Source organism: Salarias fasciatus, chromosome 16 (genome assembly GCF_902148845.1).
Source record: "Salarias fasciatus chromosome 16, fSalaFa1.1, whole genome shotgun sequence".
Lineage (NCBI taxonomy): Eukaryota > Metazoa > Chordata > Actinopteri > Blenniiformes > Blenniidae > Salarias > Salarias fasciatus.
In genome coordinates, this window is record NC_043760.1 from 4008901 (window position 1) to 4034143 (window position 25243).

The 25243-nt window shown below is 45.3% G+C and overlaps 3 protein-coding genes across 13 annotated transcripts in view; 2 read left to right on the top strand and 1 right to left on the bottom strand.

Annotated features, from left to right (window-relative positions):
* The window catches only part of parp4 (poly (ADP-ribose) polymerase family, member 4), a 29771-nt gene extending 14810 nt beyond the window's left edge, over positions 1 to 14961 (top strand). For 3 of the 11 annotated variants that reach the window (XM_030112436.1, XM_030112439.1, XM_030112437.1), the window contains exons 26-40: positions 73 to 172; positions 328 to 498; positions 2312 to 2392; positions 3082 to 3162; positions 3875 to 3970; positions 4042 to 4200; positions 4313 to 4381; positions 4467 to 4538; positions 4734 to 4850; positions 7429 to 7557; positions 8175 to 9442; positions 9574 to 9622; positions 9716 to 9818; positions 10419 to 10551; positions 11371 to 12998. In XM_030112436.1, the coding sequence (XP_029968296.1) occupies positions 73 to 172; positions 328 to 498; positions 2312 to 2392; positions 3082 to 3162; positions 3875 to 3970; positions 4042 to 4200; positions 4313 to 4381; positions 4467 to 4538; positions 4734 to 4850; positions 7429 to 7557; positions 8175 to 9442; positions 9574 to 9622; positions 9716 to 9818; positions 10419 to 10551; positions 11371 to 11575 (2833 nt within the window). In that variant the 3' untranslated portion in view covers positions 11576 to 12998. Of the gene's footprint in view, positions 1 to 72; positions 173 to 327; positions 499 to 2311; positions 2393 to 3081; positions 3163 to 3874; positions 3971 to 4041; positions 4201 to 4312; positions 4382 to 4466; positions 4539 to 4733; positions 4851 to 7428; positions 7558 to 8174; positions 9443 to 9573; positions 9623 to 9715; positions 9819 to 10418; positions 10552 to 11370; positions 12999 to 14934 lie in introns of those variants that run through there. The other 8 variants (XM_030112445.1, XR_003933218.1, XM_030112440.1 and 5 more) reach the window with 8 other exon arrangements.
* A 2684-nt stretch (positions 14962 to 17645) lies between these two features.
* On the bottom strand, positions 17646 to 22300 carry LOC115403302 (telomere-associated protein RIF1-like). The gene is made up of 5 exons (XM_030112160.1): positions 22295 to 22300; positions 20199 to 20329; positions 18646 to 18796; positions 18442 to 18568; positions 17646 to 17893 (listed from the first exon to the last, which is right to left on the bottom strand). Exons 1-5 carry the CDS (start codon positions 22298 to 22300, stop codon positions 17646 to 17648), a joined length of 663 nt encoding a protein of 220 aa, XP_029968020.1.
* A 626-nt stretch (positions 22301 to 22926) lies between these two features.
* LOC115403521 (trace amine-associated receptor 8a-like) lies at positions 22927 to 24021 on the top strand. Its single transcript, XM_030112448.1, has 2 exons — positions 22927 to 23099; positions 23205 to 24021. The coding sequence occupies exons 1-2, from the start codon at positions 22927 to 22929 to the stop codon at positions 24019 to 24021; spliced, it is 990 nt and encodes a 329-aa protein (XP_029968308.1).
* The last annotated feature ends 1222 nt before the right edge of the window (positions 24022 to 25243 follow it).

A 25243-nucleotide genomic window follows, 5' to 3' on the forward strand; every position in this document is an offset into this window, starting at 1 on the left:
CGGCGCTCCGCCCAGGCCTCTCTCCCTCTGAGCAACTCCAGTGTTTACTGTCTGTTTCGTTGGTCATTTCAGCTCCACGGCCAACCGGCACATGCTGCGAGCCTTGGCCCAGGCAGGGGGCGGAGCCTATGAGTTCTTCGACAAGAAAACCAAACACAACTGGGTGGAGAAGGTGGGAGCCTGGAAGGAGACGCCAAACAAGTGGTTTTCAAAGCTGAGGGCAAAATACTTCAGTAGGCAGGCTGTGACCTCAATAAAGACCTCGTCTGACGGCTCATTCCCTTTCCGTGTGGTTTGTGTGTTGTGTGTTGTGTGTTGTGTGTGCAGGTGAAGCGACAGGTGAAGCGCATGGCGTCCCCCAGCTGCACTTCGGTGTCGGTGAAGTGGCAGCAGTTCGATCTGGACGCCGACGCCCCGTTACAGGCCCCCAAGCAGCTGCACGCCCTCTTCAATGACTGCCACGCTCTGGTGTACGGCCTGGTGCCGCACTGCACTCAGGTATTCCAACAAGCTACAACCTCACAAAACTACACTCCCTGTAATCTACAACCTCATTAAATACAACCTAACTAAACAAGAGTCTGAATAAAATCTAATCTCACTGAGCTACAATCTCACTAAACTATAACCTCACCCACTAAACTTCAACCTCACCAAACTACAACAATAAACCACAATCTCACTGATCTACAACCTCGCTAAACTACAACCTCAGTGAACTGCAATGTCTCCAAGCTACAATCTCACCAAACAACAACTTCACTAAACTACAATCTCACTGAACTGCAACCTCTGTAATCTACAATCCCACCTACTAAAAAACAATCTTTTGAAACTACAGCCACAATAAACCACAATCTTACTAAACTACAACCTCACTAATCTACAATCTCAAAAAACTATGATCTCATGACACTCGACCCTCAAACTGCAATCTCACCCACAAATGTACATTCTCACTGAACTACATTCTCATTTTACTTCAGCCTTGCTAAACTACAACACAACGAAGTTCCCTCACTAAATTACAATGTCGCAAAACTATATTACTCGACAACAATGTCACTGACTAAACTACTACGTCACTAAACCTCAATCTCACTAAACTACAACCTCAATAAAGTACAATCTCTCTAAACTAAGCCCTTACTAAACTATGATCTGTATAATGTACAATCTCAATAAACTACAGCCTCTCTAAATGATGTCTAAAATCTACAACCTCGATAAACTACAACCTAACTAAACTGTAATCGCAATAAACTATAAACTCACTAAACTACAATGTCGTTAAAACATCAATCTCATTGAACTCCAACCTCACTAAACTACAGTCTCAAACTACAACCTCACTGAACTACAATCTCAATAATCGACAATCTCTCTATGTCAACCTCGGTAAACTACAGTGTCACTCAACTAAAGCTTCCTATAAACAAACCAGAATCTCAATAAACTACAATCTTACTAAACTGCAACCTCACCAAACTATAATCTTTATAATGTACAACCTCATAAAACAAAACAACAACAAAAAAAACAAAACAAAAACATAGCTAAAGTACAATCTCAATAAACTTCAGTCTCACTAAACTACAATCGCTCTTTAAACCAAAAGAGAGCTTTTCGCAGTTGTGCACGACATAACATTTGTCTGGAGTTTCAAAACAAATGTAGAGAAAAAGGTCCGTAAACAGTGGCTTTAAAGAAGACTTTGATGGCGTATTCATGAAGCTACATTGGTAAAATATGGATGTATTCTGTTGCATTGTTTGCTCTTTTACACACTTTGAGAGATTTTCATGGATTTTCCTAGTTTAGCCATTTCATACACCTTGGCAATATAATCCACTTCAGCTATCTCTCTCTCGATCGCTGCTGTGTTTCCTCCTGGCTATACGAGAATTGTTGTTTCTTTTTTCCTTTCCTTTTCGTTTTGTCCTGTTTCCTTTTTCTTTTTCCTTCCTTTCCTCTTTACTTCTTTTTATGGTTTCTATTTCTTCTTTTTCTTGTTTTTTCATTTTTCCTTGTTTATGTTTTTTAAAATGTACTTGATACCTGATTAAAAAACAAAATAAACAACTCCACGCTAGCTGTTTCATTTGAACCACTGTTGATGGGTTTTTATTGTTATTATTATTAATTGCGAAGTTTTAGATATTTTTTTTTCCCCAATTTTTTTGGCAGTTCCAGCTGTTCAGGTTGTTTTAGCTGTTTTGATTCTTGTAGCTCGTTTAGCTGGAATGTTGAACTCAGCAGAACCGACAGAAGCAGTCAGTGGGGCTGATCATTATTCTCACTCCCTCATCAGGCCACACTGCTGGGAAACCTGAGCGGACAGGAGCTGGAAACCATGGTGTCGACCTCTGACCTGCAGAAGACCACGGGCACGGTGAGCATGAACGGATGACTGGGTGAATGGAGGACTGGATGAATGGATGATTGGGTGAATTAATGACTGGTGAGTGGATGACTGGATAACCCTGTTCAGTCGATGGCCGGTGAATGGATGAATGGATGGCAGGGTGAATTGATGACTGTGTGACCAGGTTGAAAGGATGACTGGGTGAATAGATGATTGGGTGAATTAATGACTGGTGAATGGATAACTCTGTTCAATCGATGACCAATGAATGGATGACAGGGTGAATTGATGACTGTGTGATTAGGTTGAAAGGATGACTGGGTGAATAGGTGACTGGATAACCAGGTTGAAAGGATGACTGGATGATTGGATGAATTAATAATTGGTGAATGAATGACGTGAGTGGATGAAATGGTGAATGGGTAAACTGGTGAATGGATGAATGGATGACAGGGTGAATAGATCACTGCGTGACCAGGTTGTATGAATGACTGAGTGAATGGATGACTGGATAACCTAGTTGAAAGGATGATTGCTGAAAGGATGACTGGATGACCAGGTTGAATGGATGACTGTGTGGCCAGGATGAATTAATGACTGGTGAATGGATGACCGTATTAGCCGGTTGTATGAATGACTGGGTCAGTGTATGAATGGATGAACCTCCTGTCATCGATGGCTGGAGGAGCTGAAATGACGAAGATGTTTGTCTTCAGTTTCTTCATAAGCTGACAGCGAGAGCGCTCATCAGGGACTACGAGGACGGAAACCTGGGAGCTGACCAGGGCCAACATGAGGTACGTGTGTGTGTGTGTGTGTGTGTGTGTGTGTGTGTGTGTGTGTGTGTGTGTGTGTGTGTTCTCGTATTTCTATCCTTGTTGGGGCCAAATGTCCCCACAAGGATAGCAAAACGTGAAACGACGTGCCTTGTGGGGACCTTTTTCCGGTCCTAAGTAGGAGAAACAGTGTTTTCTTGACCATGTTGTTGTTACTGAAAAAAGTAAAAGTGCAAAAACATTTCTTTAGGGTTAGGCTTTGTTGTGGTGTGGGTTAGGGTTAGGGTAAGGGTCAGGGTTAGGGGCTAGACATGAATGGGAGTCAATGGACGGTCCCCACAAGGATAGAAATACAAGACTGCGCGTGTATGTGTGTGTTTATGTGTGTGAAACTGTGTTGATTTTATTTTATGAGTTACAGTTTTACAGAGGATTTATGTGAAGATCAGAGTCTGTTCAAGCTGACCCGGTTGTAGAAACCAGAGACGGAGACCAGAACGTGTTCTGAAACCGGGCGCTTTCTGTGTTTATTTGCTCTCTGAAAATCAGCATTTTTGAACGGGTTCCAATGAGACCCGGGCTCTTTTTGAAACCAACATCATCGCCCCCTGCTGGAATTTCCCCAGTATTACAGCTGTTCTGCGCTTCTGCATTATCTTCACTTTTCACCAGCGGAGGTTGGCGCTTGGTCTGACGTCGGGTCTCCGTTTGTTCTGGATTTCTGCTGTTTCAGAGCTGTAAAGCAGAACTCCGGTCGTTCATCGTCAACCTCAGCAAGGAGTTCTCCGTCCTGTCGCAGTTCACCAGCTTCGTGGCCATCGAGGACAGGGTTTGTGTTTGCGTTTGGGTTTCCTCCACACTCTCGGCTCCGGCAGCTCTCTCACCCGTCTCGTCCTTCAGGACTCGGACCGAGCGGAGGACGCCTTCACAGACGTCCCCAAGCTGCTGGCGGAGGAGGACGTGGACTTTCTGCCTTACATCGACTGGAACGCTCCCCCACAGGAGAAACACCCAGCATCCTCTGCTCCTAGTGAGGACGACCTGTTTTCGTTGATAATGGTAATTTCGAGCCTCTTAGTGACTCCCCCGAGACAGCAGCTTCATCTTGACACCTGCCAAAAAATGTCCTTTACTTGGCTGTTGACCAGCGTTTGTTTCTGTGCTGTTTGAGGAGACGAGTGAAGCACTTGGAATAAGTGAAGAAACAATTTCACCCGAGCCTCAAGGAGTTCCACGTAGAGTGAGTTCAGGAGCACACACACTGTTGCACTTGCAGCTTTAACACACTGGACCGTTGACCGACATTTGTTCCTGTGCTGTTTAAGCTGAAGGCGCTTTGCAGACGTAGCGCAATCGAGCGGTTAGATTCACCGGAGTCTCCACAATATTCACCCACAGTGAGTCCATGAGCACACTCTGCTGCTCCCGCACCTTTGAAATGCACTCTGTCATTTTTCTGAGTGCAGTTCAGGGAGATTCTGGAACTTCGGCAACAAACCGAGCAAAAACATGCACCTCTGGACCCGTCGACATGGCGACGGTTTCCAGGGAAAACACTGAACATGCTTTGTGTTTTGGCTGTCTGTTGACAGGGTGCTCTGAGCGCCTGGAAAGTCTCCCACTTGGTCTCCATGGGAACAGTGCAAGATGCAACTTCCCAAAAACGCTCCGACTCGGACTCCTCTGAAGACTCCGTCTCGTCTGAAATGGTAAAAAATGCATCTTTTTGAAAATGCTTTGTCTCCATGGAAACAGGAGACAAAGCCACTTTAACGTCGTAACAGAAATTAAACTGACTCCGTACCAACCTTGAACCTTAAAGCTCACAGTAGCATACAGTCACTTTTTTTTTTTTTATAAATCAAGTTTTTATTTTTCACTTGGTACATGACAATCATACCTCCTCAATACTAACCAGTACCTCCTTTAAATGTAAATAAAGACCAACAATAACCCTACAAGTTTTGAACATTGCTTCAAAGAGAGAGAGAGAGAGAGAGAGAGAGAGAGCGAGAGAGAGAGAGAGAAACAGAGAGAAGAAAGAGAAAAAAAATCACAAGTTAGACAAAATAATTAATACACCAGAAGAAAGAGGGAGGAGAAAAAAGAGAAAAATAGGTATCATCCAGTTGGGCAGTATTAACAGTAATATAAGACCAGAAATGTTTCCAATCAGCTGCGGTGGCCCCCCCTGACCCCCGACCCCCGACCCCTGACCCCTGACCCCTGACCCCTGACCCCGGCCACTCAACTTGTGTAGCATACATTCATGTGAAGCAGTCTTAATAATCATGTTTACCCATTCTTTAAACTGCGGGGCTTCAGGAGTTTTCCAGTGTCTGAGGATAACTCCAGCAGCCAGTGAAATCCCGACCATAATAACAGAGGATTTTGATGTTGACATGTTAGCTATCTGTGCTTTATTACCCAGTAAACACAGTCTTGGGCTGAGTGGCACATTTCTACCCAACTACGCCTCCAGCACACAAACAACAAGTAACCAAAAGCTTCTGATGACTGGACATTCCCATAAACAGTGGATCAGAGTTCCATAATCATGATGACATTGACTAAGTAGATCTTTGTAGGACATGAACTCTTCACCATCATAGAGATGATCCAGTCTACATATTCCATGGCTGAGCCAACTCTTACAGTACACCGGTCTTTTTGTGCCACAGGGATGAGTCTGGCTGCTTACAGTGAAATACTTTAAGTGTTTTGTGTATCTTCGTCCAAACTTGCTTTGAATGTAACATGATAGGGTCAGAGATTTTACCTGGATCTTGAGAGAGGAGTTCTATGGGTGTAAAAGGGAAGGATAAAGATTTTTCTATAATGACCCAGTCTAAATTGTGTTGTCCAGTCCAATGTACGGCAAGTTTCGCCATCTCAAAGGAGATGTAGTACAATCCCGGGTCAGGTAAGGCCAGCCCTCCCTTGTCCCTGGGCAGACACAACTTGGCCAGCTTGATCCTGGGCCTTTTTCCCTTCCCAAAGAAACTCCTTGATCAGTGCGTCTTATTTATTAAAAATGGAGGGGGGCACTGTCACTGGCAGCATCATAAGAGGATAGTTAAACTGAGGTGAAACCACCATTTTAATTACATTTACTCTTCCCCACAATGTCAGCCTTATTTTATTCCACTTATCCAAATTAATTTTCTTCTGTTGTAAAACTGGATTAAAGTTTAAATGTGGCATTTCTTCCACCTCTCTGCATATTTTAACTCCTAAATATTTCACTCCCCTTGGTATCCACTTGAACCCAAACTTTTTCATTGTGTCTGCACTGCTGATCCCAGATGTTGGTATTGCCTCAGACTTTGTCCAGTTAATTTTGTATCCTGATACATTAGAATAATTTTGTCTTGTATCCATCCAGTGAGGTGTTGAATGATTTGGGTCTTTGAGCAGGACGAGTATGTCGTCCGCATAAAGCAGCAGTTTGTGTTGTTGGCCCCCTCCCTCAATACCTCTTATGTCTGCATTTCCTCCTATGACGACAGCCAGTGGTTCCAATGAAATGTTAAACAGCAGTGGCGAAAGACGGCACCCCTGTCTCCTGGCTGCTTTAAGATTAAAGAAGGGCGACATAACACCATTAGTTATCACCGATGCCTTGGGACTATTACACAACATTTTAACCCATGTGATAAAGGAAGATGAAAGCCCAAAATGTGATAGGGCTGCAAATAAAAAATCCCACTGAACACGATGGAAAGCCTTCTCTGCATCAAGGGAGAGGGCGGTAGTAGGACTATTGTTCTCTCTATTCAAACTTATAAGATGTAATAATCTTCTCATATTGTCTGTCGATGATCTATTCTTCATGAACCCAACTTGATCTGTATGAATGATATCTGGCAAAACATTCTCTAAACAAGCTGCTAAAATTTTGGGAAAGATTTTACAATCTACATTCAGTACACTTATAGGCCGATAATTAGAGGGTTGCAATGAGTCCCTGTCCTTTTATGGAATGAGAGTTATTCAAGCCTCATTCCTGTGTTGTTTAAGATGAAGGTTCGTCCCAAACATCCATTAATCAGGGGGTTAGCAGCACCGGAGTCTCCACAATATTCACCCACAGTGAGTCCATGAGCACACTCTGCTGCTCCCGCACCTTTGAAACGGACTCTGTCATTTTTCTGAGTGCAGTTCACGGAGATTCTGCAACTTCGGCCACAAACCGAGCAAAAACATGCACCTCTGGACCCGTCGACATGGCGACGGTTTCCAGGGAAAACACTGAACATGCTTTGTGTTTTGGCTGTCTGTTGACAGGGTGCTACTCACGTCAGGAAATACTGCAAGGCGGTCTCCCACTTGGTCTCCATGGAAACAGAGCAAGATGCAACTTCCCAAAAACGCTCCGACTCGGACACCTCTGAAGACTCCGTCTGGTCTGAAATGGTAAAAAATACATATTTTTGAAAATGCTTTGTCTCCATGGAAACGGGAAATGCAATTTTCTGATGCTCCCTACAGCAGTACCAGCCTGTTGTTCTGTACATGCTCAGTAGATGGAAAGTAAGAATGATGCTTTCCTCCAGAGTGTCATGACTCCCAGTCCAGATTCTCCTGGTCCTGGTCCAGGTCCAGATTCTCCTGAACTTGGTAGTTTTAGAGTTGACAGTCAGAGTATTAACAATCCATCCTGGTGTTCTGTCCATATGAATGTCTGTGTTCTCCATTGTTCATGTTTAGAGTGTGTTGTTCTCCGTGTTCGCTGCTAACTTCATTGTTTTCAGTGTTTCTGTTGTTTCCATGGAAATAGATGTTTCCAAAAAGGGGTTAATAGGAAACTTTTCTGAGACGTGAATGTAGAAATATTGTTTTTTCACTTGAAATGTCAAAATGAGGCCTTGACCTGGATTTGAGTCTCACGTCTCAGGAAAACCACTTTGTTTACGACTGACTGTATTTATATTCTCGAAGCTCTTCATGAGAACATTTAATATTTCTATTTCTTCTGGATGATCGGATTTGATGGCAAACTGTGAACATGATTCTTTTCATTCTTCCTCCAGAGTCGCTCCCCCAAGGATTTCTCATCTCTGCAACAGGAAGCTGAAGCGAATTCAGCAGACCGCTTTGAGATATTCAAAAAAGCCAGCTTCCATGAAAGAAGAATGGAGGAACAAACAACACCAAAAAAAAAGAGTCAAGAGCGAAAGCCCCAAGAGGAGTATGGTGCTCCTCTCCGCGACACCGTTCTGAGTTACGCTCAAGTAGCAGAAGCTCGAGCAGAAGCTCAACTTGATCTGGCTCGCCATCCTCCTCCTCCTGCTCCTCCTCCATCCGGCAGTCTTCTGGCATTTGGTCGTGGCGCTCAACGTGGTGTTTCTCTGTTTTCATCCTCAAGTAGTCCAGCTGCTGCTCAAGGTCATCCTCCTCCTCCTCCTCCTAAAGCTGCTTCTCTTTCATCCTTCAGTCTTCCAGGACCTTCGGTTCAACTTTCACCTTTTGGTGGTCTATCTCCTCCTCCTCGTCGTGGATCTGGAGTGGATTTCAGTTTCGGGGCGTCAGCACCTCCTGCTGCTCGTGGTCCTTCTCCTCTTTTTGGTCATCCTCTTCCTCCTCCTCCTCCTCCTCCTGCTTCTCTTTCATCCTTCAGTCTTCCAGGACCTTCGGTTCGACATTCACTTTTTGGTGTTCCATCTCCTTCTCCTCGTCGTGGATCTGGCCTGGGTTTCAGTTTCGGGGCGTCAGCACCTCCTGCTGCTCGTGGTCCTTCTCCTCTTTTTGGTCATCCTCCTCCTCCTCCTCCTGGATCTGGCCAGGGTTTCAGTTTCGGGGCGCCAGCACTTACTGCTGCTCGTGGTCCTTCTCCTCTTTTTGGTCATCCTCCTCCTCCTCCTCCTGGATCTGGCCAGGGTTTCAGTTTCGGGGTGCCAGCACTTACTGCTGCTCGTGGTCCTCCTCCTCCTCCTCCTGAATCTGGTCTTGCTCCTCCTCCTCCTCTTCGTCAGTCTGGCCAGGGCTTCAGCTTTGGCTTCGGGGCGTCAGCAGACACATCTGTGCCTCTGTGTGAGGACATGATGGAATTGGCAGCATCTGCAGAGCGCCTCGCCTCTTCGTCAGTAACCTTCAGCTTTGGCGATAGTCCATTCGGTTCAGCTGTTGATGAAGAATCTGTCAGAGTAGCAAAGGGACTCGGCTCAGACCAGTGGCTCCGAGCGACAGAGCCAATACTGACTTATGGAGCTTCATGCAGAGCTCCAGGAAGGCTTATATGTCAAGGCATGCCTAGAAGACGCAGTGCGCTGGGACTGAGGAGTCGTCATCAAACTCATGAGTGAGTATCAGAAATAGATTGAAGGGGTTCCCACATATCACATGGCGGTTGTTCGGCGGTTTGGAAGATGTGAAGTGCTTTGGGGCCGAAGGCCGAGGAAACCGAATTACTTTATGATGGTGTCGTTTCAGGGAAAACATGAAGCTGAAATGGAGAAAGATCTTCAAGATGCAGCATTCAGTGAGATGTTTGACCTTTAAATGCTTTTCTCGACCAGTTGAAATGTGCTCTTCAGGACCTCATTGATCTTTTGTCTTGTTTTCCCTGTTGCAGGACGGATACTGGGAGTTCAGCAGCGAGCTGGAGGAACTGATTAACTTCAGGGGGAAATACTTCACGGACGAGTTTCTGATGAAGAAAGGCCTCCTGTCTTTAGGTGAAGCCCACCGGTCCACGAGTTTCCTTCACACTTTATCTCTCAAGTGCCAAAGATAAATGTCTTTATATTCACTTCAAGCAAGCTGATGCAGCTGATCCAGGAAAATGTTGCTTTGCCACAACATGTCCGCCTGTTGGTTCATCAGCAGCCAGGAACCATTTCATGTGACAACGCAAAACTTCTTAAGGGTCCGTTTCTGTTAACAGTTTGAAAACGTCATGAATCCGACTCCATAGAAAACAGAACTTTTTGAAAATGCTCCGACAGTGCCTCCGTAGAAAAGCAACATTTTAAAAACACCCTGATTCCATCTCCATAGAGACGTGGAAAATGAAACTTTTTCTCCTACAACTCTGTCTCCGTAGAAACTGCAACAGTTTGAAAACACTACGATTCCGTCTCAGGAGAAAAAGCAAATTTTTATAAACACCCTGAGTCTATCTCCGTAGAAATGGGGAAAACACAACTTTTTGAAAACGTCTGCCACAGTAAAACTCTTTGAAACGTTCTGTCTCCATCAAAAACGACTAAAACGCAAGTTTTCTGAAGTGCATCTGCATCCAGCCATGAGAACCAGGTCTGGCCTGTGTGTTGCAGGAGGGAAGGCCCACGCCGACGTCCTCAGGCTGCTGGCCACTCTCCTGGTTCTGCAGCTGATGAGGGTGGAGAAGCTGGACGAAGGGAAGCTGCTGCGGACCCTCTTCTCTCTGGAGGACTCCACCGATCGCAGGTCAGTCCTGCCTCACGCTGTGGGAATCCTCAAATGTCACACGCTGCTTCATCTCCTGTCTTTTTATCTCGCTTGTTGAGGGTATGGATTAATCATAGGGTTCATTTATACAGTTATTCTCCTACTCCCATTAGAGGTGTGCGATATATCGGTTGAGTGTTTCTCTGGTTCTGACGGCGACGTACAGCGTTTCAATCTCTTTTCCATCATCTGGAAAACAGATGGCAAACAACTAGTCAGGTCAGCATGTTAGCCTAGCCACCGGGATCAGTCAGCTGTTAGCATGTTAGCCTAGCCACCGGGATCAATCAGCTGTTAGCATGTTAGCCTAGCCACCGGGATCAGTCAGCTGATAGCTTGGCCCCTGGCATCAGTCAGCTGTGCAGAATGAATTTTAAAGGATATCCTGAGAATATAGTTGTCAGAAAAATTATACAAAATCGTCAAGTTTTTTTTTTTACCAGTATCGCACACCCCTGAACATAAGATACAGTTTGAAAAACAGGTAATTCCAGGGTTTGGGTTGTGGTTGGATGGAGTGTGAGAGTGACTGCTTGGTGGCGGTTGGGGGCCGATGGCGCCGGGCGGTAGCCTCGCTCCACCTGTCATTCTGCCCCAGGGGAGCTGTGGCTGCAGACGGAGCTCACCACCACCGAGTATGGAACAAATGAATAACGTCACTGTAAAGCCACCTGGAGTTCTATAAACCCAACACATTCTTATTACGATGATTGGATTTGAAATGAATTTGCGCTCCCTCACTGCAGAACATCAGGATTGAAATGCAGCCTTCTGATGAGTGTTGCGTGTTTGCTTCAGGCCGGAGTTTTGGGAGGCGGTGAGGAAGGCGGTGGACTGGGTCTGCTGGGCGGACCGACAGTACCCGTCCATCTACAGCCGGCTGGAGTTCGGCCTCAGCTGGGAGGCGTCCACCCGCCAGCTGCTGGGCTACGACAGAATGCCCACCTTCTCCCTGCTGCAGCACCTGGACCTGCAGAGGACCCCTGTTCCCTCCGTCCGCTGATGGTGTGAGAGCGGTCCGGCACATCGGGCCACGAGCTCAGCGTGAGCCGCCATCGGCTCCGTCGTCTTTTTGAAGTTTTTTTTTTTTTTTTTCTGATATACACACACAGTCGCTATGCAACTTTTAAAATCTTTTAGGAATCAGGTCTTATTTCAGCAAAAGAGGGACTTCTGAACAGGAATTTGAGTTTGGTGAGGGAGTTTTAATGTTTGTGTCGGTTCTGTGGAAGGAGAAGTTGGAGGTCGGTCATTAAACCGTCCATTATCCAGGGGCAGAGAAAAGCTGAAGAAAGGAAAATGTTTGCGTGTTCACTCTGGATTTTTTTACTTTCTCCTCAGTCCTGAAGTATTTGGTCGATCAGCCCAGAGGGGGGTAACTGTGTGCTGGGATTTGGTCCGCCCTCGTTTGATTTATCCAGTGCAGTTAGCAGGACGATGACCTGTGATCCATCAGATCACACCGATACCTTTAGAATCACTCTTCATCACTGTTTACACTCAATCAGCTATGCCGTCTCATCGCAGCTGATTTTTTTTTTTAGCTGTGTCATCGTCGTCCTGCAGCAGATATTATCATAATCTAGTCTAATGTAATCTAATCTTCATTTATGATCAACATATGCAAATAATTCAGCTTTAAACTGTGTGAGCATCGCTGCGCTCACGCTGATGTGTTGGAATGAGCGCTTGACATTCAGTCCACCAGAGGGCGCCACTGGCCAGATACCACAAAGAAGAGTAGTTTGTCAGAGAGAAGAAGGAAGTGAATTATGAATATTGACAGCAGAAACTACAGCTTCTACATAGCTGCAGCTGCTTTCCACACTGTTCTTCCTTTGACGAGTCATTTCTAATCCCAGCAGCGCCCCCCCATGGTCACTGCTGACACTGCTCCATAAATACAGGGAATTAGCAGAGGTTACAGTCAGAAGCCTCGATGCTGATCGAACATGAAGGGATCAATTAGCCTCCAGCGCTGAGTTAAGCGTTTAATTTCCTGTGAAATGAAAATGAATCTGCGGTGAAGCTCATTCCGGACGGCACTCGGTCTCTGGGTCACCATCTCTGCAGAAAACCCATTTTTTTTTTTCATCTGCGTATAAAAGAAAAGAACCATGATGTTGATTTGGATTTGGTCAGGAGAAGCAGCTCCACCTGAAAAGAGACTGAAATAATCATGAAGCTTTTGTTCCGAAGGTCCTTGTTTTGTTCAACATCACACTTTATCACCACTGATCAAACCTTTCTCTCGTGTTAAATTGTCTTCTCGTAAACCTTGCAGTGATTTGGGGGCTTTAATTTGGAGTTTCGTGTGTTAATTTGGAGTTTCGTGTGTGTGTGTGTGTGTGTGTGTGTGTGTGTGTGTGTGTGTGTGTGTGTGTGTGTGTGTGTGTGTGATCACTGTTTGAAATAAAGAAATAAAGAATGTGCATAAGTACCTGAGATTTTGTCAGTGTCACACAAAACTACTAGAAACCGCCATTTTCAAGTGAAAACAGTGAAGCTTTGTTGCGTTGAGTTCTGTTTTCACGACAGCGGTGCTCGACACCACTGAAAACACAACGTTTTGAAAACGCTCCATCATCATGCGAAAACAGGGAAAACGCAGATTTCCCGAAACTCTCCTCCTGGTCCTTGTGTCCAGTAACAGGCGGACTGTGTGCCTGAATGAATGAATGAATGAATGAATGAAAGGCTTTATTTCACACGTTTCCCACAATTCAACTGGAGCACGGGATCCGCCCCTATACCAACCAACACACACTTAATGACTCTGAATATTCGGTCATATAATGTACTTCAATAAGTTCATTTAAGAGATAAAACATTCACGAAATTAATACAGCTCAAAACTGTTTAAAGTATGGAAAGGAAGAATATAATGTGAGAGAATTGTATTATTTACTATTTGATTTTAGTTATGCATAACGGCCTCATGGCACTGAGCTGTGTGGAAGCAGGGGGACGTGGGGAACATGCAGGACCGGCGGTCCAAATGTAGTCTGAGCGGATTCTGGTTATCGGATTGGCTCAAATCTTGAAAAGGGGTTGTTCAAAAGGGAAAGAAGGATTCATCAATCAGATTAGATTATCCAATCCATTCGTAGTTTTAACCTGGATCAAACCTTCAGTTTGGGTCGTTCCAAACATTTCAGTGGGATCTGGATAAGTTTGATCCAAAAACACAGGATTGTCCTGATCCCAACAGGGGGAGGATTGCAATGTGGATTTCAGGAGGAAAATGAAGTAAAACTGTGAAATAGGTCAAATAATTACAAAAGAATTGTATCATTTTGTGTATTTGCTTTTATTTATATTTTGGTCTTGATTTGTTCAACTGTTCCAGTGATAAAAGTAGATAAAGTCGACACAGGCGACCAATGAAGCCTTTCAGTACGGTAAAGTAAAAATCAAATCAAATCAAAATGATCTTGTTCTCATGAAATAAACCCCAAACAGGCAACAAACCCTTTCAGAAATGTGAAAACACAGATGTGAATCTGGACATGACTGGAGGCTGGAACTCTGCAGCTCGGCAGGGGGTCCAGGTTTTGTTGGGAACGGAAAGTGATCCAGTTCCTCCTGATGTGGAGGAAACAAGGATTCTGGATCTCAGCCCTGTTCCTGGAGAAGAACCTGGATCCTCTCTGGACCAGCAGTCACAGCAGCTCAGAGGAGGCTGGAAGCGTCTTTAACAGGAATAATGTTGCCTGTAATTCTAATTCATTTGTTAAACTGTGAACTTAGTTTCTGCCGGACTGTGGAAACGCGCACCGTTTTCAAAATGTTGCCGTGTAAACGTGAAACTTTCCTGAAAAATGAAAACGCAGAAACAATAATTTTTCATTTCAAGCCTCACGTCAGCAGAGTATAAAGTGAGAACGCTTCACCGGCAGATTGAGGCAAGTCAACAGTCTCCAAACAGATCGTCCAAATGAAAGTGTTGCTCGTGTCTCTGTCTCTGTTTGCTTGTTATTATCCCCAAACAGATTCATCAAAATTAAAGCTCATTTTCTTCTTGGTGGGTTTTCAAGACATTTTTTTATGAATGTTATCTTCTTTTCATGACATTGAATCAGTGATAAAAACCTTCATTTTAATGCAAACACTGGGCTTTTAGAGTTTCTCCTGCAGAGTGGGCGGAGCCTGAGTGACCTGAGCTGCACACCTGAGGTTCATCTTCATCAAAGCCCAGTATAAAGACTCCGGCTCGTCCTCTGCTCTTCTTCAACCACAGCATCTGTTTGCCTCAATGTGGTTTTTTTTGTCTCAGGCTAAGAGTCAATGAAACTGGAGCTTTTTTTAGAAATGGGCACATTTTGCATGCTGTTTTTGCTGTGTGAATAAGTTTTCTCTGAGGTGTGTGTGTGTCTGTGTGTGTGTGTGTGTACTTTCATGCCGTTCCAAAGTCTTGAACTGTGTGGAGAGTGAAGCGGATCACAACAGGATGCTGCTGCTGCATACACTTTTTCCCCTTAAACTTTTAAATGTCCTTGGGAAGCAAAAACTGCTCCAGCACAGAAAATAAACTATAGAGAATAAGGCTTCCTTCAGTTTTTCTACATGTATTTGTGATAAAATAACAGTGAAAATCAACATTATTGCAATACTGGAGTAGACAATAGAACTAAACAGAACAAAAGAGTCAGAAAAATATCCATCAGCAGACAAAATACACGTGGTAAAGACAGATAATATTCATCATCATGATGGTGAAACAATCAAACGGAGCAGACGATCAATGAATCGAGCTTTTGGTCCAGACCGAACAGACCTGCTGTTACAGTGATCTGACCCAGCAGAGTTAGAACGATGTCACTCAGTAGTTTAACTGCTCTGAGCCGGGCTACATGCTGCATGCTAAAGAGTTTCAGGGCTCACACACCAGTGATGCTCCATGCTGTGTTGAGGTGGCTGCATCGGCTTCACTGAACTCTGGCGTATGGAGTGTGAGTTAGGTTATCGACGTCGAGTATTAGGGATGGGACGAGATCTCGTGTCACGAGATCTCGCGAGATCGCAATGCCGCGAGATCCCGCGAGATCGAATGCCGCGAGATTAAGTACGTTTATATCAAGGCAAAAACTCTTTATTAACTGGAATATTGACGGAATGATACATTACAAGGCGCACAGCCATATAAACACGTGCAAACCCCTGAATATGCTCATATTCATATTTAAAAATCCGGTCGAAAAGGACATGAAATACTGTTCTGCGCATGTTCTATCTGCAAGGAATCTTGGTCTTTTGAGTCCACAAACTAGACTCTCTGTTTGGACTCTGGTCAAACCGACACGACTGTAGAAACCACCGATAGAAACCAGAACATGTTCTGAAACCAGGATTTTAATGTGTTTATTTTCCCTCTGAAATTCAGCCTGGCTGAATGGGTTCCAGTGGGACTCGGGCTCTTTTTGAAACCGTCATCATCATCGCCCCCTGCTGGAACTGCCCCGGAATCACAGCTTTTCTCTTCAGCGCTGGCTTCACTTGGCAGCAGCAGAGGCTGGAAACTGTTCAGGCTTTTTGGATCGATTCTGTTAAATGGAGAGAAACGTTCCTGAAAAAAAAGGCATGCATTTTGTGGAAATACTAAACTTGATAATGTTTTGAGCGCGTATCAGTAATGAATGGTCCTCAAGAGACAGATGAGCTTCTTTAAGTGTTTGGACGGGTGTTTTAGCAGACGTTGCCTCTCTGCAGCATCTCCCACCTGACAGGAGGCAAGAAACTAAACTTAGTGTCACTTTAATAATAAATAAAAGTTTTTCTTTCCATTCCTGTGACGCCACCGCAGCTCACTGGAGACCGTCTCTCTCATGTTTCTGAACCGTGTTTATTAATCTCTTCTAGCTAAAATGTTTCTTTACAGAGTAACATCATGTAGCCAGCTAGCATTAGCCAGGCTGTTCATCTGGCACTAGTCCAGCTGAGACTTCAGAAATAATGTATTTCAATAACAGATTACAGCTCACACTAGAATATTGTAGAAATGAAACAAATCATGCTGGTTGAAAACAGAGGCGACGCAGGATGTCGTCTATTCACGTTGACAGAAGTCTGATTCTTCTCATCCTCCACCGAGTTACAGATCCAGACAGCAGAACGTCTGGCTGGAGAAGAGTAAGAAAGAAATAAAGTCTGAAGGAAGAAATTGGCAAGAAAGAAAAAAATTTAAGTAGAATCTTTTTGAAATGTTTGCGTTTACCGTCTCAGATCTCCCATTTTTCATTGCAAAGGTTTTCCAAGAGTTGAGGAAGAGGAGGAAGAACAGGAGGAGCAACAATCTGAAATACAGTTCGACTGGTGTCACCTTGTGGAAACTTTAAATTTTATATTTTTTGTAAGATTTCTATCTTCATTTGTACCATCTGGTCTAGAACTGATCTGCTGTGCTTTATACTCCATCCATTTGTATTTCAATACGTTGGAAAATGAAGCCAACAGTTTCTGCTCCTCGATCACACGTGTTTTGCTAACTATCGATCATATGTCACATCAGAATATTCCATTACCATTTAACCCGCTATAAATATTGAACTATGGTGAACCGTGTCTTCTGTATCAAACCTACGTACGTCTGAGATGTTTCCAGGAAAAAAACCCCAGAAGATCAGTTTAGATGCGAGTTCTGGCTGATTCCAAGATGGCGGCCGTGACGCTCGGGTGACCAGTGGAGCAGCTCTGAACAGTAAACACTGCTGAAAAGTTTTCATATTCAGAAATCCATTTATTTTTATTCAAGTATTTAAAAGCTGAAAAAATGGAAGACCTACAAACTAAGAGTGAGGGGAAAAATAAAGGACATTACAATGAGTGAAAACGACTAAGAGAAGCTGTGAAAAGTCCACCAGGCGAGTTGTAAACAGCCTAAAAAGCAACAGGCAGAGAGAAACGTCGGTTTCTGTACAGAGTTCATCGAGTCGAGAAAATCCAAGGGAGGCGTCGAGACTTTCCGTTCCGCTCGGCGGGAAGGAAAACGTGCACAACGTGCTCAAAACCCCCGAAATGGAAAAAAAAAAAAAAAAAGAAGAAGTTCACATGCGGCTCCGCCCCCAGAGGCGGTCCTAAGGCACAGGCCCCGCCCCCTCTGCCCGGCCGACCCGGCTCTCCAGCTCCCTCACCACGCTGCTCATCAGGCCTCCCAGCAGCTGGTGGGCGTCGACCAGCTCCCGCGGCGAGCAGCGGCCGAGCGCCGCCGGGCTCGCCCTGCAGCACAGCGCCTGCAGCTCCGACAGCAGGGGGGCCTCCGGGACCTCCGGGAGTCCCCGGGCCTCCTGCGGCTCCGCGACGACCTCGTCCGGCAGCTCCGTGGCTGAAAACACACCAGAACACACAGTTCAGCTTCCCCCTCGAGCCCAGGCTCGCCACCAAACGACGGCGATCCAGGGGTCAAATTACACCGTTTAATGACTGAGAGGTTTGAACTGAAGAGTTCGGGTTTAAGGTCCAGTTCAAGCGAAAACACTCAGTAACAGGTTCTGGTTTCAGAGATGTCAAACATGAGGCACGAGGGCCGAAACTGGGCCGTAAGAAGCTCCAATATGGCCAAACCACCAAGAAAACGATCAAAGTGTTAAAGAAAAAAATCTTGTTTTCTTCTTGTAAGAGATTCTTCAGAATAACACACAGCTGAGATATCGCCGATGCTGCCACTGTGAAAATACCCAGAATGCAAAATTGGCTTCATGTTGAGATTAAAGTAACTTTCTGTGATTTTTTTTTTGGTGTTGTAAAAAAAAAAAAAAAAAAAAAAAAAATCCACATTTTCTCCACGGATTCAGAAGCTTGAATGTACAGGTGACTGTTCTCCCTGTCCACGTGTTCTGAGTTTAACCGTCCCGATGAAGAGCCGTCGCTCACCCAGAGTCTCTCCGGTGGTCTTGTCGTCCTCGTCGGCGGTCTGGGGAGCGCTCGTTTCCTCCACCTCAGACGTCATCCTCTCCGTCTCGTCGAAGCTCTTCAGCTCGTCGCCGCCGCGTCCTTTCCTCTGTGGAGACGAGCGTCTGTTGAAACGCGCCCAGGCCGAGTCGCCGGCTCGCCGGGGCCGCGGCGCCGGTTCCTCACCTGCTGCTCGTAGGTCTGGAGCGCCTTCTTGACGTTGGAGATCTTGGGGGAGCGGATGGGCAGGGTCTTGACCTCGGCGGGGGTCAGAGCGCTCAGGTCGCCCACCGTCTTGATGTTTCTGGCCCGGACCAGCTGGCCGAAGCCTCGAGACCTGCGGGAGGAAGCGGCGGCGGCGGTGAGACGGCGGAAACGAGGCGAAGGGTTATGGGTGGCCGTTTGTGCCATACACCGCCTGGTAGAAAACGCCGTTCAGAACGGCGCTTTTAACGCCGAGCGCCGCCAGGCGCTTTTATTTTGAAACGCCTTCCGGCGTCTCAAACGCCGAGCGCCGCCAGGCGCTTTTAAACTAAGTGAGGAACTTTTTTCCATATATGTTTTATTGTCCACATGATGTTTGATATATTAAATGTATTAAAATATATTTTTTTCCCTTCTAATCAATTTTTCAAAACTCAAATGTTTAAAAATAAAAAAATAAATACTTTTGATCAGGGGTGAGCTCAATGAGGAGACTTAGGGGGTGGAAAATGTTCAAAAAATTACTTATCTGACATGTTTTCAGAGCAGCTAAAGTTTGCGAATAGTCAGAACAGGACAAAAGGATTGTAAATGTTCCCACGGGGAATTTTTTTTTTTACCTCTGAAACAGTTAGATCACATTTTCAAAACGTGATCTAACTGTGATAGAAAAAAACCCCACAAAGGGGTCTTGTGTAAACAAAGAAATCTTGAAGGGTTGAGCCTATATTTCTTTCCTTCTCTCCCTCTATTTATTAATAATAAATTGTAATCACACATACACATTGTGCAAAAATTATCTTTTTGACCCCAGGCTTGTGACTTCGGAAGAGGATTACATGAAGCCCACTGGTGTGACGATCCAGGAAAAGCAGTGTTCCTCTCTGACAGTAACCTGCTTGGTGGCTCCCCAGATGTCATGGTGTCCAATGACTGCATCATTGAGATAAAATGTCCCTGCAGCCAGAAATAACATGTTTATAAGTGAAATAATTATCTGTGCCTTTGTACCAGTTAAACTGTTGTTTTATGTTGTGATTTATTATTAAAAATATAATCAGTAACAAAATAAAACATGTCATAATAAATCAAGCGGGAGTCACATAACCAGTGTGAAGATTTGTAGTTCAGCATCCCTGACAGTTACTGCCAAATGAATATTCAAATACTTCTTCTAATCATGCATTCAGATATTATTTCAAAAATTGAATTGTACTGAGAATGTAATGTTGTAACAGACAAACATAGACATAGAGAATCTCAGATTTATTTTTAAACATTTGAGTTTTGAAAAATTGATTAGAAGGGAAAAAATATATTTTAATACATTTAATATATCAAACGTCATGTGGACAATAAAACATATATGGATAAAAGTTCCTCACTCAGTTTTAAAGCGCCTGGTGGCGCTTTAAAAGCGCCTGGCGGCGCTCGGCGTTAAAAGCGCCGTTCTGAACGGCGTTTTCTACCAGGCGGTGTATGGCACAAACGGCCACCCATAAAGGGTCAGGGTGCCGAGCCGACGGTGCTCTCACCACATGTTGGAGATCTGAGGCAGCACCGCCTCCACGGGGGCGGAGCAGCCCACCAGCGCCGGGTAGATGCAGTGTTTGGAGACGGCTGCTGGAACGTCCCCGAGGCTCTTCAGAACATCTGACGGGTGAATCTGCAGGAACTTGATTTTCCAGGTTGAGTTGAGATGAAGAAGACTGAACACAAAGCAGATCCACCTCCCCTCTCTCCCTCTCTCTCTCCAGACTGTAATTGATACGACGTAAAGAAAATGTGCGGAAACGATCGTTCAGTTCTTCTCTTTTATTGAAAAAACGGTGCATCGCATCAATGCACATTTTACCTCGTCTTGCCGGCTCACACTCTGTTTCTAACAGCATGCAGAGAGAGGCTGCAGCGGCTGCGGCGCCCTTCTTCCTCTGTGGTGTCTGTGTAAAATAAGGTTGAACATGCAAACAGCGCACCTTGTGGCATGAAGTGCAAATGCAGTCATGGCGTCGTCTGTGCGCCGCGGTTTGAATGGGAATAGGGGAACTCGGCGGCCGCCTCGGGCGCAGTGTAGAGCGGAGGGCAACGTGGCCGTACAAGGGGCACTCCGACCCGACACTCCATGCTCCGACGCTGCATGTGAGTACCGCGCTGCCCCCCCCCCCCCCCCCCCCTCTCGTGTCGTCTCGATCTCGTGGACTCAATCTCGCGAGACATCTCGTCCCGTGAAATTTGTGTCTCGTCCCACCCCTATCGAGTATCGATATTGGCAGGTAGCTGAAGGTTCAGCCCTCGTTCTACTCTGCTGCTCTTAACGTCTCTGCTCATTAAGCTGCTGGTGTTGTACCAACTTTCTTTCTCCTCCTCTTGATATTTTTTTCACAGCATAATTCACAGTCTGTCTTACTTTTGTTATTCTTATTAAAGGATAAGTTCGGTTTAAACAGTTTTGACGTTGTTTATAGAAAGATGTATAACAATATACTCAATCAGAATGGTTTTCTGATCTGAAAAGTAGTCCGGGTGTAAGTTAGATCCATAGTCAAGCTGCAGACCTCCATAGACTGTTAGCTAATGGGGCATCCGTGACACCGGCTCCCAAGACGGCTTTAATCGTCCAAAATCTCATCAGTTTCACCAATATTTCATCATGGTCCGCTCACGCCACTCCTCCACCACAGCCCGGTGTCGCAAAATACATGCTGTTGCGGTTTTACAGATCTCTGAAGTCAATACGTGATCAGGAAGTAAACTGAAATACATTCACCAAGAGACACAGTAGGTGGCGCTGTGCACCAAAGTTGTTGGTCACCACCAGCTCCAAAGAAGAAGAAGCAGATGTTTGCAGTAAATGACGTAAAGAATTACTTATATAATATTAACATAACATAATTAGTATACGTCTATATATATTATATTCGTCATTGTTTGCAGTTCAGAGATGTGCTTCTTTCTTCTTTGGAGCTGGTGGCGACCAACAACTTTGATGCACAGCGCCACCTACTGTGTCTCTTGGTGAATGTATTTCAGTTTACTTCCAGATCACTGTATTTACTTCCCCGCACACACCAGTAGCTAGCTTCCAGCTTCTAGCTTCCTCTGGAGAGATTCGTCATTGGTGTGGACACCTGTCACTCAAACATGCCCGACCAATGGAGAAGCTCCGCCCACTCTGGGACATTTGTGTCAAAATGATTCAATCAAAAAAGAGGCTTCAAAAAAGAAGCTTCAAAACTTTTTTCACTTCGAACGGAAAAAAAAGGTGTTTGAATGTCAAAACACAGTCGAAACACTCCGAACATTTTTTTTTTGGCTTTGATTGAAAACATTTTTTTTTTGATTGAAGTTATATCTTTGATTGAATAATAAACAGATGTCCTACCCATAATATGGCTCAAATCCAAAAATAGGACTTAAATCAAAAAATGTATTTTCAACCAAAAACCAAAAAAAAATTCAATCAAAGAAAAAATGTGTTTGTATGCAGTTTTTTGGGGTATCAAATATTTTTTTGGGGTTTGAACAAGTTTTTTCTTTGATGAAAACGTTTTTTTTTTTTTTTTCTGATTGAAACATGTTTTGCGATTGGAGCAACTTTTTTTTTGATTGAAAAATAAAAACACAAATTTACCTCCATATGTATTGACTTCAGCGATCTGTAAAACCGCAACAGCATGTATTTTGCGACACCGGGCTGTGGTGGAGGAGTGGCGTGAGCGGATCATAAGGAAATATTGGTGAAACTGATGAGTTTTTGGACAATTAAAACCGTCTTGGGAGCCGGCGCCACGGATGCCCCATTAGCTAACAGTCTATGGAGGTCTGCAGCTTGACTATGGATCTAACTTACTCCCGGACTACTTTTGGGATCAAAAAACCCTTCTGAGTGAGTATATTGTTATACATCTTTCTATAAACAATGTGAAAACTGTTTAAACCGAACTTATCCTTTAAAGAATCTCCAAACCGTGGACATCGGCGTTTGTCTGAATTCACATGATGGAGAAAAACTCGCTGAGTTGTTCAGGGTGTGCCGTATCAGACCCTGTCCCGGTTATTGGTGTCAGCCAAACATGTCACTGGTCAAACCTGGGAAAAGGCCAGAGAAAGATACTGAATGCAGCATCATTTTTTTAATGATCTGTCTGAATGGTTCTGTCTGAGGGGAGGAGCAATGCGGAGGAGGGACAGGAAATAAACCGCCTGTACGGCAGGGACTGCGAGGCAGAAAGCTGGCGGCGGCTTCTCCTCCTCAGTCTGACGATGGAGAGCTTCCAGGAAACTGAGCTCTGCTTCCCTCAGCTGCTCAACTCGTCCTGCAGGAGGACCGTGCGTCCTCGCTCGCTGTCCTTGCTCATCTACGTCACGCTGTCCTTCATCTCGCTGCTCACCGTGGTTCTGAACCTGCTGGTCATCATCTCCATCTCACACTTCAAGTAGTCTCTTTCTTTTCAGTACAAGTGCAAACCAGGTGTTGTGAAGTGTGTGTGTGTGTATGTGTGTGTTGTTGAGGTGATGGATTGTTGATCTTTGGTCTGCAGGAAGCTCCACACTCCCACCAACCTCCTGCTCCTCTCTCTGGCCGTCTCGGACTTCTTGGTGGGTCTCCTTATGTTCTTTCAAATCATGCTGATCGACGGCTGCTGGCTCTTCGGGGACCTGATGTGCAGCCTGTACTTCCTCCTGGACTACGTCATCACCTGCTCGTCCATCGGAACCATGGTGCTCATATCCGTCGACCGCTACGTGGCCGTCTGTGATCCCCTCCAGTATCCCTCCAGAGTGACGGAGGGGCGGGTGAAGGTGTGTGTTTCTCTCTGCTGGCTGCTCAGCGCGGCGTTCCAGTGTCTGCTGCTGCGGGACAGCCTGCGGCGGCCCGGCGGCTTCAGCTCCTGCTCCGGAGAGTGTGTGGTCGTCGTGGGTTACGTGGACGGCGTTGTGGACGTCCTGGTGTCCTTCATCGGCCCCGTCGCGGTCATCGTGGTGCTGTACCTGAGGGTGCTGGCGGTGGCCGTGTCCCAGGCCCGGGCCGTGCGCTCTCACGTTGCGGCGGTGGCCAGTCAGGACTCGGCGAGGTTCCCCGCCAAGAAATCTGAAATCAAAGCATTCAAGAGCGTCAGTGTTATCATCCTGGTGTTTCTCGTCTGTATCTGTCCGTACTTCTGCGTCACGCTCTCTGGCGGCGACTCGGTGTTGAGCGCTTCGTCCGTGGCCTTCGTCATGTGCCTGTTCTATCTGAATTCATGTCTCAATCCGGTGATCTACGCCCTGATTTACCCCTGGTTCAGGAAATCCATGAAGCTCATCGTCACGCTTCAGATCCTGGAGTCTGGCTCCTGTGAGGCCAACGTAGTGTGAGGAAACCAGGAAGCCTCAGCAAAGAAATCTGACTGCTTCAGTGAGATGCGATTAGTTTATCATCTCTTTAGAGGTGATTTGATGTGATGGGTGGAATCTGAGGAAGTGGTGTAAACAGTGAAACCTAGGGATGCACAAAAAACACTTTTTTGAAGGACGAGCATTGACCTGTAGCTACTCAGCGATTAATGACAGCTGTTCTTATTAAATGCCATAAAGCATATAATGTTGCTGTGAAGTACCTCCAGCATTATGATGCTACGTCACCTCCAGCAGCCTGACGGTCTGCAGCACACCGAGCGACGTCCAGCATGTCTGAGACGTCTCCTGCTTCAGCACACCCGAGTCTCATGCTGGCGTCCTCATCAAGGTTTAAAAAAATCTGAATAGAGAGATGTGAGCTGCAGCTGGGAGAAACCCCGAACAGGCAGGACAAATGACGCTCGAACAAACGGAGAAGAGATTCAAGTTGAAGAAAAAGGCGATCCTGGGTTTATTGTTCCACAAAGTGAGGTTGAAAAATGTAAAAAAAAAAAACGGATACTGGTTTGTCAAAATGAAAAACAGTCTGGGAACCAAATACAGACAATATGCCACCAGAGCAGGGCCTTCAGGTCTGAAGACTGAAGCCTCCGAAGGCCTCGGCACTTCCTGTATCGGTGATAAACCTCTCCACGTGCAGACGGAGCACACTAAATCAGAATTTACATCACGCTAATCACACCAGACAGAAAATCAGCTATTTATGCTTCAAAAATGAAAATGCAGAAATTAGCTCCTGCATGTGCTGCAGAGTGCAGACGGAGGGACGGAGCTCGCTGTTCATGAGTGGAACAGTCCGACTTTATTCATGTTCATCATGTAGCATCGCTGCTGTGTGAGATCTGAAACCCTTGAGAATGAAGCATGTAGCATGAAGCATGTAGCATGTAGCATGTAGCATGAAGCATGTAGCATGTAGCATGTAGCATGAAGCATGTAGCATGTAGCATGTAGCGCGGCTCGGAGTCAAATCCTCCTGGATCCACTGAGCTGTTAAACTCCTGAGTATCATCTTTCTAAATCTGCTGCTCCGAATGTCACCGCTCATTAAGCTGTTGTTCCAACTATCTTTCTCCTCCTGACATGTTTTCAGAACATCACGCCTGTCTCACTTTTACAAACTGGTGTATCAGTAAGCAACGAGCATTCACCCTCTAAGACATGAATGATTAATTGATGG